We start from the raw sequence: 21,911 nt of genomic DNA, 5'->3' as shown, positions 1-21,911 counted from the left end.
CAATGTTTTTTTCTAATCGTCCGATTAATCGTGCAGCCCTAATTTCGGGAGACACTGATGAATTCACGTGCTGCCTGTAAATCCGACTGACAGGACTCTGTGAACTGCGGCGCAAACTAAGATGGCGGCGCCCATATCGCGTTATAGATCAAGATAAAAATTTATACAGGTTTTAAAATGACAAAACACACTAACTTACACATATTTGAGAATCGCAATATCAGATAGTTGATGACATGGTAAGCAAGTTTGTGAATATTTTAAATAAAAAAGGAAAAACAAAATAATAGCGATACATCTGTCATACAGTGTTATTGTGGCTGCGGTGTGTTACGTGACACGCATGACGCGTCGCCATGGAAACAATAACCGTGCGTTCACACCGCCGCCGGCGAGAGCGTCAAAGTGACAGGAAGTCATTCATTTTCAATGTGAGCCGACAGCGAGCTCCGCCGAGAGCGGCACGGCGCGTCTTGGCCGGTGAGAGCGTCAAGGAGAGTTGAAGTCACGTCAACTTTATGGTAATGAGCTATGACGCGGTTCAGCGGCAACCAATCGGAATGTAGAGGTCCTTGCTTGAGAGAACTCCGACTGGTTGCCACAACTTGTCATTTACTTTGACCCTCCCGCCGGTGGCGGTTTGAACGCACAGTAAGGGCAAACGTTGTAAAATAACGGTTGCCTTAAAAAAAAAAAACTCACTCTGGGGGTGTCAGTTATAATATTTTAAACTCACGCTTGAAAGGGTTAGGTGTCACATGATCCTTCAGAAATCATTCTAATATGATGATTTGATGCTCAAGAAACATTTATTATTATTATCAGTGTTAATAAAACAGTTGTGCTGCTTAATATTTTTGTAGAAACCATGACACATTTTGTTTCATTCTTTGAAGAATAGAAAGTTCAAAATAACTGTATATATTAACAGCAAAAGAAATTAAAATCTTTTGTAACATGTTTTTACTGTCACTTTAGGTCAGTTTGATGCACCTTTGATGAATTCATGTTTAATATAATTTACCATGCTAATAAAAACATTACCTTTTTAGAGTGCTGCATGTCAGAAAAGATGCCATGCCACGTTCAAAAGCAGTACAAGAGAATTTTCACTCCTCTTTGCTCTTCATCATACTCTTCCTCCAATCGTACAGCAACTGTTTAACAAATATTTTGGCACACTTTAAAGAATGTCACAATACAGAATTGTTTTCCAGTGACATTCACTGTACTCATCATGACAAAAATGGCTCTGCCGGCTGAGAAAGCATTGACAACCGTCTATTTGTCTCGTCACACCATCAGATCTGCTTCAGGCAATTGTGTGGTTGATCAGACAGGCTGGATGTGGAGGTTTACAGGAGGCAGATGACTCACCATGTAACAGTTCCTCTGTGCCTTGTTGGCTTGTGTGATCTATGGAGCTGCCATTCACCTTCAGATGCTCAATCAATATTGCCATGAGCAAAAGGCAAAGACGAGAGGAAGTTAGTGAGAGAGTAATGGAAAGAGCGTTTCCTTCCCTGCAGTCAGTGGGCTGAGTTCACGTTTTTTTTTTTTTTTTTAGCTTGTGAGTTTGAGTCACTATTTCAAGGCTCTCTCTGTGCTCTTCAGCTATTTTTACCAGACAAGTTAAAGTTTTGAGTTGTATCGGAAGTTTCATAAGGAGCTTCCTAATTACCGTTCATTCTTGGTTTATTTACTACTTGTCTATTTTAGTATTAAAGTCTTTCCCAGGAGACAAAACAGTTACAGAACGAACTCCAAAAAAATGTGCTAACAGGAATAGTCTAGTATCTGGTGGTGATATCCTGGTGTGAAGGTAACAAAAGATGTAATTTATAAACCGTGAACATCAGGGATAAGCGAAATTGTTGTTAATTTGACAAGGGACACAATCAAGCTGAATCAGCTCCATGTCTGTGAGCGATAGAGCACTTTTTATATCAGACACTTGAGAAGCAGGATATAATTTGATCACAGATGCTATAGTGACTCTGCACATGTGGTCAATTTCATTGCCAGTCAACTCAAGAGACAAAGATGTCTGACTGGTTTAGGATGATGTTTGACAGATGTTGACTAAATAGTTTGCGGCTGACCAGAGAATTCCCTCAATGCAAAGTGTGTCTCAGGCCTGGTTTAAGAGAAAATAGCCATGTCCTTTAATTTCCATTGCCCTCTACTGTCACAGCTCCATGATGGACGGTAAGCTCTTGCTGATATCACTCCCATAATTGCATCTTGTTATGATGGGAGCTGATGCCGGGCCCATATAGGGCAATCAGGGCTCTAATCATCTTGTAGCATCACCTCAACTTGAATCTTTGCTCTACATACCCGCACAAATTGCCAAAGTTGCAACAGTTGCAGCAGTTCCCATGGAAACTAAAATAAAGTATGAGACAGAAGATTCTGTGACAAAGGTTTTTTCTTTTTCAAAATGGTGGATGACTCTCGTAATAGCTAAAACCTTTGTGCACTCTCAGATATAGTTCAAAAGAAAGGAATATTTAGATGCATCGTTAAAGTATTCCAAGGGAAGCTACAAGGTCTGAATGTTCAAAAATATGTCTGTGCACTGCAAAAATCATTTTCTAAATCAGTATTTGTGTCCGGTTATTCAGTAAAAATATGTATGCATCCTTTAAATTTACTTGAGAAGCAAAAGTTTGTTAAACACTACCATTTGAATGTTTGGGTCGGCAAGTCTTTTTTATGCGCACATGATCCCTCAGAAATCATTCTATTATGCTGATTTGATGTAAAAACATATGTTTTTGCTGCTTAATGTTTTTGTGAAAAGTCATTCAGAATATAAAGTTCAAAATGACAGAATTTATTTGAAATAGAAAACTTTGATTAATTTTGATTGATTTGATCAATTTAATGCATTAGTATTAAAGGGTTAGTTCACCCAAAAATAAAAAATCTGCCATTAATTACTCACCCTCATGTCGTTCTACACCTGCAAGACCTTCGTTCATCTTCAGAACACAAATTAAGATATTTTTGATGAAGTCTGAGGGTATCTGATCCACACATAGGCAGCAACGCCATTGCACCTTTTAACGTCCAGGGCTGGATTTCCCGAAACCTTCTTAACTCTATGTTGTTCTTAAATTATACCTTAAGCTGTACCTTAACGTTAATATGTGTTTCCCGACACGTTCTTAGTTAAGTATACCTTATGTAAGTCATTCGTTCGTAAGGTTGGTCTGGACCACTCTTAGCTATTCCTTATCACTATTGACTGTCTATACGAATATAATTCTGAAGTTGTGATACACTCTGTTAAATTCAAATGTGCTTTGGCGCTGAACCAGAGACAGACGCGCTCAGTGCTCGTCATATATCACAGCTATTCAGTGTTTTCAACCACATCAGGTTTATTTTAGGTTTCAGACATTTAAATACACATTCGAATGAAGTACTAGGCTATATAAAAAAGACATTTATAGTTTGTTAAAAATCAAATTCCATACACCGATGTCTACGAAAACTGCAATAATAACCCTTTCAAATATATAATTTGACGAAGTGTTTTATTCATATCAGATACACATTGTGTATGAAGCAAAGTTTACTCTATTCTTCTCCCAGTTCACCGGCCACATACTTCTATGTATTTTGGGGAAAATTTCATAAATCCGACAGCTCTGAATTGTGGTGCCAACTCATTGCATGACAAAACACATTCACTTCCACATATTTTACAAAATTCATGATATAGTTAACAAGTTTGTGAATATTTTGAATAAATAAGGAAAAATAATACGTGATATACCTACATATCTGTCCGCTTCATGACGCATCTCCAAAGAATTAATACGTTCTAAAATAATGGTTGCCTTAAACTCACGCTGGGGGCTCAGCTAGAATATAGAGCCCCCAGAATATAGATAAATTACAATATAGATTTAGTTTGCAATTTGGATTATTTTTATAAGATCCCATGAGTCCTGATAAATGCAATTTCTACTTCTGAAGTGATTCTTTTATAAAGACCACCGCTTTCTTACATAACACAGTGAAGCAGCCCTGCATAGAGTGAATTATCGATCCATCGATATCAACCAATTCAGCACCACCGCCATGGACAGCACCAGGTATCGTCACACTTAAGAAAGGTTGATTCTAAGGTATAGTTCGGGGAAAGGTATATCTTCAGTTAAGGTATACCTTTGTCTTCGTAGCAAGCTAAGAGACAGCATTATCGGGAAATCCAGCCCAGAAAGGTAGTTAAAAACATGGTTAATATAGTCAACATGACTACAGTGGTTCAACCTCAATGTTATGAAGCGATGAGAATACTTTTTGTGCACAAAAACAAAACAAAAATAACGACTTTATTCAACAATTGCTGTGTCAGCATCACATGCAAGCGTAGTGCCCATAGACTGTAAAAAAAGATGGACGACGCGACACCGCTTCCTACCATTGTAATGAACTGAATGTAAAACGTATGACGATAGGCGTTGACATGGGCGTTTGGAGCCTGGGCATGCGCAGAAGGAATCGTCAGTGGAGCCCAGAGGCGGAGTCTCGGTATCAAACTTCCGCCCAGACGTCTGCATCATCTGCGTCATCATTGATGTATTTTAAATAGGCTTTATAAATTATACACAATTTAAAATTCTACCTTTAAAATAATAGGCTATTCTGTTTCTAGAGCAATAATATTTTTGAAACAGCAAATTCAGTAGATAAACTCAATATAATATGCCACAAGAAACAACTCTAAAATGTCAGAAATGGTCCTGCCATTTTAAGTAAAGTTGAACTAACATTACAGGAGATTGATTGCTGTAGACAGTGCTCTACAATTAATTAGAGTAGGCTATCATTAGTTTTGTCCTGATAATTATTATTTTATACCCATAAAAATAATTAGTAACTGCCAGATAACGATCACCTGCTTTTTCCCGACATGGCTAACGTTAGGCGTGTTATCTTAGATAACATTTATTAATTAGCTTCTAAAGCCCACATTTAACATTATCGAAAAAGTTCAGTGATCCTTCAGATCCTGTAGGTCGGTTAGTACAGTTTACTGCTGAACAACTCATTTTGTTGGTGTGAAATAACATAGAAATCGAAAATTAATAGTTAGTTATATATCTTCAATCTCCCCTCGAAGCTCCGACAGTCCTCAGAGAAGCTGTCAATCACAGCTGTCAATCACAACTGTCAATCATAACGACACACACCGTTTCTATAGCATAAAATTGCTAGCTAAAAACAAACTTATCACAAAAAAGAACAATTGAATATATATCAGCGTGATAACAACTACCTTAAATGACCAAAACCATCTTTCGCGAAATGTTATTGTAGTTTTTTTTTTTTTTTTTTGACTCAAGTGCCTTTCCTTTACATGGAGAGGGCGGGGTTTATGACCTGTACTGCATCCAGCTCCAGAGGGCAATCAAAGAACCCGCAGCTTCACTTTTCAGGACGTATGAGGCACACCCGGTCGTGCCACTCACTTGTTCAGCTTCGGCCAATACTGAGTTGGCTTAAGACGTAACAAACTGTTATTAATGTGTGGTTTTCAAGTTATTGAGAAAGTAAATCTGGTTTAAGTATCTGTTAGCCTTGAAGTGGAGAGATCCTAGAAGCATAATGCAATACTAACCCCATTTCCAACCTACTGTGGTGTGAGACGCTTGGATTGTTTCTGCAGGAGTGTAATATAAGTGTCTTTGGATAAAATGCTCATGGCTCTTCTGTATTTCAACATTTCTGTCAGCAGAGTTCTGGAGTGCTCAGTGAAAATAGCTGTGCCCCAGATTCTCATGTTGTTGGATTTCAAACTATTTTATGGGATTTTGAAAACTTTCACCAGATCTAACAAAAGCTGTTCAAAGCACAATATAAGCCTTGTAGAGGAAATGTACCACAGTGAAATGGGAAACCACTGAAATGGAAATGGGAAATGAAACCTAAAATCACTTTTTCATTCATACATACCTGCACCCATGACTGATTTTTTACCAAAGACGTTTTATGTTTCAGAAGATGTTGGTAAACCAAAATTGAGCGAAAGATGTTTGATGTTTTTCAATGTTATGTTATACTTCATGTCACTGCACAGTATGGGGGGTTGAGGGGGGTTTGTAAATCAGTTTTATGTGAGACTAGATTTTACCACAAAGTTAAGGTTAAACAGATATCCATGCTAAGGTCAAACCTACGTGCACTATGAGATCAGATATTGATTGATGCCCTATTGATATTCTTAGTGTTTTGGATCATATTGCATAACTTGAATTATGTAATGAATTACATACCATGCATGAAGAAGGACAGAAGTGACAGATCTGTCCGCAGATGTTCAGATTAAACATTATATAAACTAGTTACAGTATTTGCCTTAGAAATTAAATATGGTGGGGATCAGTCAATAACTAATGTGATATATGTATTTTTCCCCCCAGATAATGTGTACAGAGAATGTCTTGCTAATGGCACCTGGGCAAAGAAGGGAAACTACTCCCAATGTCAGGAAATCCTCAACGAGGAGGTATGTGGTTGCACTTTATTAAATTAATAAAAATACATTCATACCATTATTTCACAATGATACATGAATCTTTTTTTTCTAATAATCATTGTTCAATTTGAATAACATTCATTTATACAGTGGGGTCAAAAAAGTCTAAGACCACATTCACAATCTCGGTAAAACCCCATTGACCCCACTGAACAAAAAGCACATACTGTTCATAATATAATTATAATAAAAATTATTGTATTAAATAAGATTCAATAATGAAATAATGCTAAATAGAAGCATTTTCACTTGTGGCCTTAGACATTTAGACTCCATACATACACAGTCCATGCGTTCTTGTTGAGAGTTGTCACTTGAAATCTTTAGCAAGACTGTCATTCGACTTTCATAGACAGACATGGTTTGCTTTTTATTTGCAGCTTATCTTTATGCTGTTTTATGTGTTTCAAATGTTCCAGCTGGATGCTGGTTGGCAAAGTTAGTTAGATTCTTGGATATAAATAGCAAATGCACTCATAACGGGCTATTTTGTTATATCATCTTTTTTTAATGTAGTGTGTATACTATATGTACTACATTAAATTGATTCCTTTTTTAAAAAGTCTTTAATGCTTTAAAAGTGCATTTTTAAGAATTTACATACATTTTATTAAAAATGAAACATAATTCAGTAAAAAAAAAAAAAAAAAAAAAACATTGCCATGTATATATATGCCATCCTCTTAAATCTTGATTAATTGTATTATTTTGACTTTTAGTATACAGCATCCAAACCAATTGTAGTTTACTTGAATGTCTTTGCAAGTGAATCTCTCTCTGAAACACAGGCATCACTGTTAGACAGAGACATTAATGCTGCACGTCTACAAGATTCATTAGCTGTCCTGTGGTGTAACAGAAGTAACATGGGAGGATTAATAATGTATGGACTTTTATCTTCCCTCAAAGGAAGCAATTTAACCAGGCATGCTAAGCCTTTGTTCACACAGGGTTGGCGCAAAAGGAAATCGCTCATCCAATCGTCCCAAGTCGGACGGAGGAGTGGGCTAGCAAGGATAATGCTCAGATTTATATTTAGACAGCAGGGAGGGCTTCCACCACAGCTAGTGGCTTACTGGAGCATGTGATTACCACTAGATGCTGTTTTTTAGCTAGAGATTTTTAGCCTCACTACTGAAAGCACTGCTGGAATTCATATGTATTGTATTTTAAACTAGAAAAGAGCCCCTTAATCATGTCATGCTGTTAACATGTGATCTGCTGAAGGCATTGTTTAGTACCGTAGTTAGTAGCTTGATCCAGGCAAGTTGGGTATTGTGGTGGTCATGCAGGAGATGCAGAGTAGGTTCAATTCTGTCTGGTGTTTTTTTTTTTTTTTTTTTTATAATATATGTATATATTATATTTTATAAAAATATAAATGTACGTATAATATATTTTCTTACAAAATAGAAGAGACTGAGGCTATTTGTCACACATAGTCAAGCAATTTACACCGATTAGGCATAACATTATGACCACTGACAGGTGAAGTGAATAACACTGATTCTCTCTTCATCTGTTAGTGGGTGGGATAAGTGAACATTTGCTCCTCAAAGCAGGAAAAATGGGCAAGCATAAGGATTTGTGCGAGTTTGACAAAGGCCAAATTGTGATGGCTAGACGACTGGGTCAGAGCATCTCCAAAAATGCAGCTCTTGTGGGGTGTTCCCGGTCTGCAGTGGTCAGTATCTATCAAAAGTTGTCCAAGGAAGGAACAGAGGTGAACCGGCGACAGGGTCATGGGCGGCCAAGGCCCTTTGAAGCATGTGGGAAGGCTGGCCCATGTGGTCCGATCCAACAGACGAGCTACTGTAGCTCAAATTGCTCAAGAAGTTAATGCTGGTTCTGATAGATAGGTGTCAGAATACACAGTGCATCACAGTTTGTTGTGTATGGGGCTGTACAGCCGCAGACCAGTCAGGGTGACCATGCTGACCCCTGTCCACCGGTGAAAGCACCAACAGTGGGCACGTGAGCATCAGAACTGGACCACGGAGCAATGGAAGAAGGTGGCCTGGTCTGATGAATCACGTTTTCCTCTACATCACATGGATGGCCGGGTGGCACCAAGATGCACTATGGGACAAAGGCAAGCCGGTGGAGGCAGTGTGATGCTTTGGACAATGTTCTGCTGGGAAACCTTGGGTCCTGTCATCCATGTGGATGTTACTTTGACACGACCTACCTAAGCATTGTTGCATACCATGTACACCCTTTCATGGAAACTGTATTCTCTGGTGACTGTGGCCTCTTTCAGCAGGATAATGCGCCCTGCCACAAAGCAAAAATGGTTCAGGAATGGTTTGAGGAGCACAACAACGAGTTTGAGGTGTTGACTTGGCCTCTAAATTCCCCAGATCTCAATCCAATCGAGCATCTGTGGGATGTGCTGAACAAACAAGTCCGATCCATGGAACATACCCACAATTTACAGGACTTAAAGGATCTGCTGCTAACATCTTGGTGCCAGATACCACAGCACACCTTCAGGGGTCTAGTGGAGTCCATGCCTCAACCGGTCAGGGCTGTTTTGGCAGCAAAAGTGGGACCAACACTATATTAGGAAGGTGGTCATTGGAAAAACGTTCCCGTGTCAACATTTTTGCAAAACAAAATACATACCAATACGTACATATCACTGCAGTTTCTAACTGAAATTAACACTAGTAATTAATGACAGATTTTTCATTTTTGGGTGAACTAACCCTTTAAGTCATAACTTTTTGCACATTGACTGTAAGAGGAAAAGAGTGCAAAAAATGTCAGAATCAAGTAAAACGGGGTTACCAGGGCTTTGGTGTCTTAGCTTAAAAGCACAACAGTGGTACTCAGAGGAACGGCAGTCTTTAAGCCTTTCTGCACTAAGACCCTGCACTAAGAGTCCCCAGTGGCCCGCCTGGCATTTGATAAGTCCTTGCTGAAGAATATTTTAAATCAGAAGAGCTAAATAAATGCTTGTACTTCAACTGTCATTTGGATTATTGCTCCCCCTGCTCTTCTATAATTGACTATAGTCTGACTATTGTGGTCTGTGAAGAGTACTTAAAGACAGGGATGTGCACAGACATTTTGAGGGGCAGTGGCCCAAACCAAGTAAAAGGGCAAATGGGCATGTTTTGAGTCATTTTTAATAATTTTGGTGTCATTTTTGCCCCATGCTCCTGTTAATTTCTGACCTGCGTTTTAATTATCTTTTCGCTTAGGAATACACTACTAAATTAAAAGACTACTGAAACATAATATGGCCTACCGTTTTTAAAGATTTATTCATTCAATAAATTTTATGCTTGTTTCTGCGTGTTTATAATTCATTTTTGTGTCGCAATGTGTTGTTTGCTGAGTTCCGTTCAGTGTGAGCCACGCGGCAAAAATCACCCTCGGCATAGTGAGGATAAGCCGAGTTAACAAGACTTTAAAAAGCTTGTGTCGATCTGTCATTCACAGCCCAAAACTAAAATGAGCGCTAATAGATTAATCAATATGTTTTTGCTTGCTAGCACACCAATACCACTGACTTTTATTTAACCATGAAATGCAGAAGTCATGATCGCGTTAATATATTAATAATGAAGCACTGTTCTCCTCTTGTCCACTTACACAGACAAGTTCAATAACCAAGGAGCAAAACACTACCAACAAAAATGAACTTTGTCAAGGAGTTTCTGCAGATTGTGTCGTTGTAAAATGAATGTCGACACAATGGACCAGCGAAGGGAACTCAGAGCGCGGCTGGGGTGCGAGCGAGAAATGGAACCCCCGGAGTGGATCTACAGCAGCTGAGTTATTACAGAATGCATTTAGTGCGGATTGAAATCCACCCTGCTCATATACAGTACTCTGCCTGCTAGAGGGGCATTTCAGCCCATGAGGCCAAGGGGGCAGTGGCCCGTAGCCACTCCCCTGTTCACGTCCCTGCTTTGAAGACACATGCTGTTGCCTGGTCACCCTCAGCAAACTGTTGTTGTAAAGTCTTTGGCATCACTTGACAACCAGTTGAGAACCATGTTTTAGCAGGATGAAAAAACGATTCAATACAGAATGAACACTGATGACGATGCCATTCAAATTCAAATTAAATTAGAATCAGAAACAGAAGGCAATGAAGCTCATAGAGAGAGACCGTCTGCTCTCAGCCAAGCAGCAGAGTTTATCAAGCCAGATTTGTTCACAAAATCAACATATGATTTGGAAAACGAATTTCCCAGACCGCATCTCCTTGACAATTAACAAATCTCTCTTTACCATGAGAAAATGTATTAAGTCAGTTGTTCAACATTAGCTGCACCATAAAGCCAAGTACATTACCATGCATTGTGGGTGCAAAGTGTGACGTTAAAATTACTTTGTGAAATACAGTGAAACTGTGTACCAGGAGTGTCGAATTATGCTATTAATTTAATACAAACAATTATTAAAAACTTCTAAAGCTACTTTTTGAAATTTCTGTACTGTGAGTTACTTTTCTGCCAAAATAATGCATACTTTGCAGGGTTTTTTCAGCAAATATTGATATATGTGATTAATTGCAATTAATGTAGTTAATCAGCATATTATATAATTAAATCTTTTAATCAATTGACATATTAAAGGGTTAGTTTACCCAAAAATGAAAATTCTGTCATTAATTACTCACCCTCTTGTCGTTCTACACCTGTAAGACCTTTATTCATCTTCAGAACACAAATTAAGATATTTTTGATGAAATCTGATGGCTCAGTGGGACCTGTATTGAAAGCAAGTTAATTTACACTTTCAAATGCCGAGAAAGGTACTAAAGTTATATTTAAAACAGTTCATGTGACTACAGTGGTTCAACCTTAATGTTATGAAGTGACGAGAGTACTGTTTGTGTGCCAAAAAACAAAATAACGACTTTATTCAACAATATCTAATGATGGGCGATTTCAAAACACTGCTTCATTAAGCTTCAAAGCTTTACGAATCTTTTGTTTCAAATCAGTGGTTTGGAGCGTGTATCAAACTGCCAAAGTCACGTGAACTATATTGAAATTTCGAAACACTTATGACGTAATGAAGCCTTGTTTACTGAAATCATGTGACTTTGGCAGTTTGAGATCATTTGATTCAAGCTCCGAACCACTGATTCGAAACAAAAGATTTGTAAAGCTTCGAAGCTTCATGAAGCAGTGTTTTGAAATCACCCATCACTAGATATTGTTGAATAAAGTCGTTATTTTGTTTTTTTGGTGCACAAAAAGTATTCTCATTGCTTCATAACATTAAGGTTGAACAACTGTAGTCACATGAACTGTTTTAAATAGAACTTTAGTACTTTTCTGGGCATGTGAAAGTGTAAATTAACTTGTTTTCAATGCAGGCCTCACTGAGCCATCGGATTTTATCAAAAATATCTTGATTTGTGTTCCAAAGATGAACGAAGGTCTTACAGCTGTGGAATGACATGAGGGTGAGTAATTAATGACAGAATTTTCATTTTTGGGTAAACTAACCCTTTAAAAACAGCTGTAACATATTTTCAGAAACATTCTGAAAGAATCTGGCTTGACAGATTCTCTGTGATGTAGAGTTTTACTGAATGGGGCTTGTTTGTGTTAAAGTATGCTCTTAGCAATGCCATTCATTATAATTTAGTGTCGATCCGTGAGCTGTGTGCTTTAGAAGCAAATCACAGCATGATGTATTCATTCATGTCACAGTAGTATTTAGCGATAACAAACGTTAGCTAAACCCGAGGTGATGATTGCTTTTTAGCACTTCAGCTTTTGAGAGAAACAACAACAAAAAAAAATCAATTTTGTTTGGATTTGAAAACAATTAAAACAAATAAAAAGCAGTTGCAATTATCCTCTATAGTGATATTTATGTGATACACACAATTCTGCATGCATGCCAACTGGCACAAGGTGCCGCTGGGACATGTGACAGATCCTAGGTAGTCTAAAACCACCCACTTACCTACAATATCACACACACACAAAATGCCAGGCAGACGTGCGTTAGCTGCCCGCTATCTGTGCCATCTGTTTCCTGCGGGATTGTTGATTTAATAATTAATAAGTTCGCTCACATAGGAGAACATGTGGTGACTCCGTGGTGCTCACAGCTTAGGCAAATGTGGAAATGGAGCCAGCAGGGGAGGCTGCACTTGCGTGGGTTTCGTCCTGGGGGATGTACTCGGCCGGGCAGGTTGAATAAATTTACAATCGCTGCACTCAAGGCTGAAAAAAAAAAAAAGACTGAGAGACACTGCAGTGTGGCAGCTGTCATGGAATTCAAGCAGAATGGACTGGCTTTCATAAACATTTTTTTTATATATAATGATGTCCTTAATCTTTACTTTTGACAGTAGATGAATGTTTCTGCAGCTACAGGCACTTTTGTGTACAAGGGGTTGATTTTTATTTAACAGATTTTAACTATTTTGTTTAAGGCATCTGCTACTTACACTAAGTGAAACTAACCCTACCTACCCGATAAATACTTTATTATTAAACACTCATTAGGCACTTTATGTCCACTTTTCAAATATTTTAATATAAAAATAAATGCCTTTCTGATTTGATTTGTGATGGGAAAAGGGAGAAAAGCGAGTTGGGCAAAAGGCAGATTCAAACTCGTGTCGATCGCGTCCAAAGCTACTTCCATGCACTATAGTCCCTACGGCCTGTGTCACTGCAGACGTTAATTGGCATGCGTCTTTTTTAATCTTGTGTGACCCAACTAGACATTGGTAGGCGGAGTTAGTGTAAATAGCCTTAACCCAACAAGACAGGCTATTTACACTAAGTGTAAATAGACACTATTAGACACTGTTTTTTTGTTGTTGTTGTTGTTGTTGTTGTTTTTTAATAAGCAAGCTACATTAAGTTCTTGGAAACTTTTCATCATTTATTTTCTCTTTTCATATGCCCTCTAGACCCATACTTTTAGGGCCCAATTTTAACGATCAAAGCACATGGTCTAAAGTGCACTTAGGCCGTGTCCGAATCCACTTTTGCTAGTTTAAGGATGGGAAAAATGTGCCCTACGCATGGTCTGAAAAGGTTGTCCCTAATCTCTTAACTGGTAATGGGTGTGTTTTGGGCGTAACGTGCAATAAACCAATCAGAGTCTCATCTCCCATTCCTTTTAAAAGCCAGCTGCGCTCGCGTCATGACGGATTCGCTATTTACATGGTGGAATTTGCAAGTGGAAAAACTGAACGCTTCTCTAGTGAGGAAACGAATCTGCTCGTGCGCGAAGTTAAAGCACTAGTCGACCATCTACGGGAAAAGCCGGATTCCAGCAAAGCATTTTTTTATCTTTATGCACACAATAATAATCTTTTACATTGTAATCCTTTTATTTTTAATATTTGGCATGTTTGCGTGCTGCTGCATGTGTAATAAGCAGAGTGTACGTGCGTTGTGCACCTGCCTATAGGCGCATTTTACTAAATAACGCTCTTTAAATAACAAATCAAATATTGCGCCATTGACTTTAGACCAGGTTTCAGTTGATCAATGGCACAGTCAGTTGCCTCAAAATAGTAACGCACCAACAATGCGCCTGAACACACCTCGTTTTCAGACCAGCACGCTCAGGTTCGCACAAATGGGCGCAAATGCATTTGCTATTTAAACAACATGGCGCAGGACATGAAATGATGACTGAGTTGGGCTGAAACTAGCAAAAAACACCTGCGTCGCGCCTGGCGCCGCATTGCGCCGAATGTATGATAGGGCCCTTAATCTTAAAATACAAAAATCCATCATAAAATGTTCTTTTTTACATTTTAAATACAGATTTTCAATATTTATTTTATAAAAATGAATTACATATTCCTTTACCTAAGTTTTCACCACACTGAACAATTTTCAAAACAAAGGACCAAGACATTTCATTCCAAAAATATTTAAAAAATAATTTCCACCACAAAATGAATGGTAGAAATGGCATTTGTTCATGATTGTTCAGGTGGAAAAAAATGACAGAATATGTAAGCTGATTATATAAATAAGTGGGTTTGAAATGTTAATATAAATGTTAGTGTTTTTTTTTTTCCATTGGACTAAAGTGCCCATAGTTGAAGAAACATCCAGTAACTGTCAGTCTTTTATAATATGGAACATTTTGATTTTAATATTTAGGGAACCAACCCTTCTGCTACTATTGACAACCATTTAAAATGTTAAGGAATTTATTACCAGAATAGTTTATTGCTCAACTGTTTTTCAAGTATCAAAACACTGAAGATGGCCAAGATCTTTTTCTCTCTCCTTTTCTCTCTCTTGGGAAATACATAACTTTGAACTTTCTTGTGTAACCTTTCTGAGACTCTCTGAATGCAAACGCTTGTGTGTTCACCTCCAAAAGACTCAAAACATATTTTTGAAAACTAAGTTTGGAAGAGCCAGAGGTAGTCTGGGGATTGATTTAAGCAGTAAAAAGCCACTTACCTATGAGCCAAAAACATACAAACTGAATCACAGAAGTAGCATACAGCAGTCCAGTGTCTCAGAAATAATACGATTTCAATTTGAAACATTAAAGGAATCACCACAGGCAGAGTGCAACAAGTTAATGAAGGCCAGTGACCGGTTCAGGCCCTCTGAGGCACTCATGTCTAAAGACGCTCTTAATCCAATTGCACAATTTAATCATTACCTTCAGATGTTTAATGAGCCACAAAATTTTGAGGTCTTTCATATAACCATTTTTTTCTTTTTCTAAAGTTTAGCATTTGCCAGTATTACTGAAGAAATTGTCATATTTTCCATATTAAAATCAAATTTCCATTCCCCCACCTCTCCCAGCCTCTTTATTGATAAAAAAACAGAACAAATGTTGTGTGTTCTGAATGAAAGTGTTCCTTGTAGCAGGAAAGGAGATCATAGGGGACGACATTAGATTTGATGGTGCTTAACCTCAATGAGCAATTGCCCTCAAACCACCTGGTTATGAGAGAAACATGCAGAAGATCAGTGAAGTGGAGCATTAGCAGATTTGTTTCCTGTGGACTCTGTAAGTTATACCTGCTGCTTTGAGAAGTTACACTCTTAAAAATAGATATTCCAATAAGATATTATTGAAAAAAATATATTCCCATAAAAGGATCATTTTGCTTTCCCCAAAAAATGTTTTAGCGAACAGTTGTTAAAAGAAGCATTTTTTTTTCTTAGTGTGAAGTACATTTTAATAATTTTAAAGTGACCCTGTTATGCTTTTTCGGATACATTACACTCTAAAAAATGGGGTTGTTTCAACCCATGTTTGGGTCAAATATGGACAAAATGTTTTTAATTTAAAAATTTAAACCAACGGTTGGGTTTGACCATACTTGACCCAAACATGGGCTGAAACAACCCAGCATTTTTTAGAGTGTACCTTTCATGTACTGTTTTTTAGCTGTTTGTGAATGTAAAAGATTTGGAAAATTTCAAAGATCAAAGTGCATAATAAATGGAGATATTGTCTCACAAAAGAAAGAACATATTCTGAACTGCCTCGAGTCATCAGTAATTCCAGTCTCACTTCCTGCACAAAACTGCGTAGGTTTGTATCAAATATGCATTATGCCAACTCATGGTTTTCATTGGCTGCCCACAAATAATGTCTGCTTTGACCCACCCTCAAATAATGTAGTTGTAGTTGAGGCCTGGAAAAGTTTGGTTCGACACATTGAGAAGGTGCTGTTTTTTGACCTTGCATGTAGGAGACCTCCAAAATCCAAACAAAATTAGGAACCTTTAAAATAGCATAATAGGGGCATTTTAAAGGGTTAGTTCACCCAAAAAAGAAAATAATGTCATTTATTATTCATCCTCATGTCGTTCACCTTCGTTCATCTTTGGAACACAAATTAAGATATTTTTCATAAAATCTGATGGCTCAGTGAGGGCTTTATTGACAGCAAGATAATTAACACTTACATAGCCCAGAAAGCTAAAGACGTATTTAAAACAGTTCATGTGACTACGGTGGTTCAACCTTAATATTATAAAGCGACGAGAATACTTTTTGTGCGCCAAAAAAACAAAATAACGACTTTATTCAACAATATCTAGTGATGGGCGATCTCAAAACACTGCTTCATGAAGCTTCGAAGCTTTACGAATCTTTTGTTTTGAATCAGTGGTTCGGAGTGTGAATCAAACTGCCAATGTCAAACTGAAAATTCAATGAACCATTGAAATTTCGAAACACTTATGACATAACAAAGCCTCGTTTACTGAAATCACGTGACTTTACCGCTCTGAACCACTGATTCGAAACAAAAGATTTGTAAAGCTTCAAAGCTTCATGAAGCAGTGTTTTGAAATCGCCCATCACTAGATATTGTTGAAAAGTCGTTATTTTGTTTTTTTGGTGCACAAAAAGTATTCTCGTCACTTCATAACATTAAGGTTGAACCACTGTAGTCACATGAACTGTTTTAAATATGTCTTTAGTGCCTTTCTGGGCTATGTAAGTGTTAATTGTCTTGCTGGAGATGTAGGTCTCACTGAGCCATCGGATTTTATGAAAAATATCTTAATTTGTGTTCTGAAGATGAACGAAGGTCTTAGAACTAACCCTTTAATAATCTTTTTTCCACTATAATGAACCTTTTCTGCAGTGGAAAGGTTCCATGGATGTTAAAAGTTCTTCATGGAACCATAAATGCTAACAAAGAAGCTTCATTCATGCCTAAGTGTCCTAAAATCCTTTTTAGTCTCATCGTATTTGCTTTTTCCAAGAGGAAATGTTGATTTATCCTGTTAGTAGTAGAATTTCCTGTGGACTTTGTACCGGAAATCTTTTCAAAAGCAAAATTACCTCATGAAATTTTACACTGTTGTAAAATATTACTTATGAAGTTTCCGTCTGCTTTGTAGTCATTTATGGACAGAAGTTCAAAAGCTAAGACATCTCTAAAAGACTGTTTCCTCTTTTCAACTGCCTAAAGTATTTTGCAGGCTACATAGGTGCTAAGAATGCTGAACCCTCATGGTCTCTCAACACAAGAAAGCACTCTACAGAGGAAAGTGCAACAAGAGGGCATCGACAATGCGTCTTCCATTGCCTACAAGCTCCCTGCGGGGTCCGTAAGAGATAGGGTGCTAATGCAAGAATGTAGTCTGCCCCTTCCACAGCTAGCATCCACAGAGAATGGCCCACTTTTAGGTAGCATTTCTGTATTTAGTGAAGTAGAAATTTCCAAAAGCCCACAAGAGACTTTGCATTGTAAAAACACAAAATGACAGTAAAATTTGGAATGCGAATGCAAGCGCTCCCACAGGCTCATAGGCTGCGAATCCATCTGGCTATAGACGACTCGTAGTCTAGCCAGGAGACAGCAGCATCCCGAGGGGGAACATTTTGCTCTGTATTGGTGAGCATGCCGCGGATGTGTTGGTGAGCCGAGCCTCCTCTTAAAATAGGGCAAGCGTGATACAATGCAGGGATCAGGAGAGGCTGCTTTGAAGAGCCCTTCTCTCAGGATTTAGTTAAAAGAAGTGGCATCAGAGGGGGAGAGTGTGAACCCCTACTAATGCCAAAATCATTGAAAATGTGGAGGGTTCTTACAGTCCTTTAGTCTGTCAGTTGAAAGGTGTGTAATTTCAGAACAGCACCGAACAGAATTGTAATGGTTTTATTTAAACAGCCCGAATGGGCCGAAGGTAATGCCATTGGTGCCACGACGAATAAAGTCGGTCACATGCAATCCACACTCCAATCTAGAATGGGCACGCGTGGTAATGCAACACTGTTTGCTACCAGTAAAAAGCACAGAAGAAGAAGAAGAGATGATCGATCGGTATGTTTACATGTCATCTGCAGAATTATTAGGCAAGTTGATTTTCTAATCATATTTTTTTTTCAAGCACATTTTACCAATTCCAAACCACATCAATCTTAATAACTACTATTAATTTTGTATTTAAGCCCAAATTATTTATTTATTTAATTCTTTATTTGACAGGGACAATGGACAATAAAAGAGTACTACCCCAGAATTAGCTACAGAGCTAAATTTCATCTGCTTACCCTGGGCAGGAGTAAACCAAATTATCAATAAAAATACCATACAATATAAACACAGTAGAATACAAAATGTATAACATATTCAAAAATCATTGCATTGTATAATCAATGATCACAAACCTGGCTTGCCTTTAACCATCTTTTCAAAGGCGATTTAAACTGCACAAAGGTAGTACACTGTCTAATATCAGTTGGTAAATTATTCCAATTGTTAACAACTTTAACAGAAAAAGCTGATCGACCAAAATCTGTTTTTCTAAAATGCGCTTCACAGTCACCTCTTAACGAGGCTCTTGTCTGTCTTATGTTATCAGTGCACAACGAAACAAATGTCTTTAAAGGTGGAGGTGCAAGATCAAATTATTAAATTCAGTTGCTATTTATTTTTAGATATAATAATCAACACTCAAAAAAAAAACAAAAAAAAAAAACATGTAAATTGCACATAAGGCAGGCTTTGTATTAACTTCTAAATCTAATTATAAAGTTAATTTTCTACTCCAATTCATTTTTGAAATATAATCATTTACACAGTTTCTGTCATAACTTGTTTTCATGACAAATTCATTTAAACATATGTTAAATAATCAATACATTACTAACAGGTAAAGTAAATGATTATATTTCAAAAAATAATTGGAGTAGAAAATTAATATTATAATTAGATTTAGAAGTTAATACAAAACATGCTTTATGTGCAATTTACATGTTTTTTGTTGTTGTTGTTTTTTTGAGTGTTGATTATTATATCTAAAAATAAATAGCAACTGAATTTAATAATTTGAGCTCTGTTGTTAATTATAATTTAATTAATTTAAACACAGAGGCACATTTTTATGTTTAGTTTTTTCCCTCTGCTGTACCGAGCCTGTACCAAACCGTGACTTTAAAACCATATATAACGCACATTTTAAATATTGATAATAAGAAATATTTTTTTGAGTGCCTAATCAACATATTAAAATTATTTCTTAAATATATCAGAAATGTTTTAAAAAACCCAACCCCAAACTTTTGAATGGTATTGGTAGAAATGTGAATCCCCTATTTTTAAACTGTTAGTCCACACCAAAATGAAAATGTTGTCATCATTTACTCAACCTTATGACATTCCAAACCTGTCCTCTTTTTAGAACAGAAAAGAATACAGTTTTAGAACAGAAAAGAGTACATTTTGAATGTATTTATTTCTTTATTTATTTTGTGGTGGGGGTGGGATGGGTGTCCACTGTTGTTGACTTACATTTTGTTTTCATATGAAGGTGTTGGAACATGAGGATAAGTAAATTGAAAATGAGAATGAATTTTCATTTTTTGTGTAAACTATCCTTTTAAAGGGTTAGTTCACCCAAAAGTGAAAATTCTGTCATTAAATACTCACCCTCAAGTCGTTCCACACCCGTAAGACTTTCTTTCATCCTCGGAACACAAATTAAGATATTTTTAATGAAATCTGAGTGATTTCTGTTCCTCCATTGACAGTTTATGCAACTACCACTTTGACGCTTCAAAAAGTTCACAAAGAAATCATAAAACTAATCTATATGAATCGAGCGGTTTAGTCCAAATTTTCTGAAGAGACTCGATCGCTTCGTACGCTGAACAGATTGAATTTAGTCTTTTAATCACATATAAACATTAATCAGCATGCTTGCTTGACATGTGAGAACCAATGAGGTTAATTTTTGTGTTACGCAGCACATTTGAGCTGCTGTTTATGTTCGCTGATCAAAGTTTATATGTGAATAAAAGCCTAAATTCAATCTGTTCATCAAGAAATCAAGTCTTTTCAGAAAATTTGGCCTATCCACTCAATTCATATTGATTAGTTTTACAATCTCTTTATGAACATTTTGAAGCGTCAAAGTGGTAGTTGTGTAGCTGTCTATGGAGGGACAGAAATCGCTCAGATTTTATTAAAAATATCTTCATTTGTGTTCCAAAGATGAACAAAAGTCTTATAGGTTTGGAACAACATGAGGGTGAGTGAATGATGACAGAATTTTCATTTTGGGGTGAGCTAACCCTTTAAGTTGTTATCACATGTTTTTTACACACACAAGCCATTTAAAATTGATGCACGCTTTGGCAGACATCTTCACAACGTATTTATGCATGAAAAGCAGAGATCAATCTTTAAAAGTCAACCTCTTTTTGTAATGCCTCTTAGGGGGACTGCTATGTTATGTTGAGCAAAAAATATATTCATTTTTCTCCAAATTCTCTCCTAAAGCATTACCTCATCCCTAAAGCAATAAGCACATCCGGCCTAGCTGTTTCTGATTGATTTGCCGTCTGAGCAATTTCTTCTAGGTTAAATTGTGCTAGCTGGCTAGTTCATGAGTCTTATAGATTTCATAGTCACTGGATTCCAGAATTGCCTTTCCTCCCCCTGCTTGGACAGTCTGGTCCTCTGGTCTCAGTGGTCCGCCGGGTCTGCAGTGACCAGTGGGGGTTTGCATCACAGGCCTGTCCTGTGACGACCACAGGAATTCAGCAACAGATTTTTGCACCAGGAGGACGCAGTCAGGGGCAAGAGAAATGAAAAGTGCTGGGCCCATGATGGAAAAGCACATAATGCCTATACAGTATGCTCACACACACTAACCTGAGTGTTACGTGATCAACATATGCTTCCTGAAATCATTTGCCCAGGCTATTAATATGATTTTTTTCCAAAAACATAACATGTTAGGTCAAACATAGGCATATAAACACACATAAACTTCACGAGCAGTTGAGCTATAAGCAAGCATCCATTTGACTGAGCCAAAGCTAATCGCTTAATTATGTCAGGTTGGCAATCGTCATGATAGTGGAAACCATGAACATCTGCCTCACTCATCACAGAGCAAAATATTCATAAGAGTTGGAAACAGTTGCTGGTTGGATGCTGTTAGCATTAGTGTCAGGCAGAGCGGTGTAATGTGATCCTCATGTGCAAGGCTAATGATTGCGGTTGAGACTTTTTTCTTTTTTAGTATGCGATTAGGTTAGGGGTCAGTCTATGTGATGTTAAGCTATTTATTTAATGCTTATTTTATCATAAATGCCACTGAGGAACACAAATCTAATATGGCAGCACCAGATAAGCATAATAATCCAGAAAATTGAAAGGTTAAAGGATTTTAAAGGTAGCCAATCCAATATGATAAGGGACTGATGGGAGTGTACTTTCTTAATATAACAAATGTATTATTTTTTTATTCAAAATATGACTACATATTAATCCATTTTATGTGAATAGTTCAAACAAGAAAACTAATGCTGCTTTAATTATTGACGAAGGATCATTTTCACTACCTTTCAATTGAATTATAAAATGTTATTTCTCAATGGTCTTGACACTGTCAGAGTTTCTACG

General features: G+C 37.3%; 1 protein-coding gene across 1 annotated transcript in view; it reads left to right on the top strand.

Moving 5' to 3' along the window:
* crhr1 (corticotropin releasing hormone receptor 1) overlaps positions 1-21,911 on the top strand; it is a 131,294-nt gene that overhangs the window by 61,496 nt on the left and 47,887 nt on the right. Inside the window, exon 5 of the mRNA XM_051888462.1 lies at positions 6,441-6,526. Within this exon, the coding sequence (XP_051744422.1) occupies positions 6,441-6,526 (86 nt within the window). The remainder of the gene's footprint in view (positions 1-6,440; positions 6,527-21,911) is intronic.

The sequence above is a fragment of the Ctenopharyngodon idella genome, chromosome 3 (genome assembly GCF_019924925.1).
Source record: "Ctenopharyngodon idella isolate HZGC_01 chromosome 3, HZGC01, whole genome shotgun sequence".
NCBI lineage: Eukaryota > Metazoa > Chordata > Actinopteri > Cypriniformes > Xenocyprididae > Ctenopharyngodon > Ctenopharyngodon idella.
This window is presented reverse-complemented; position numbering and strand designations above follow the sequence as displayed.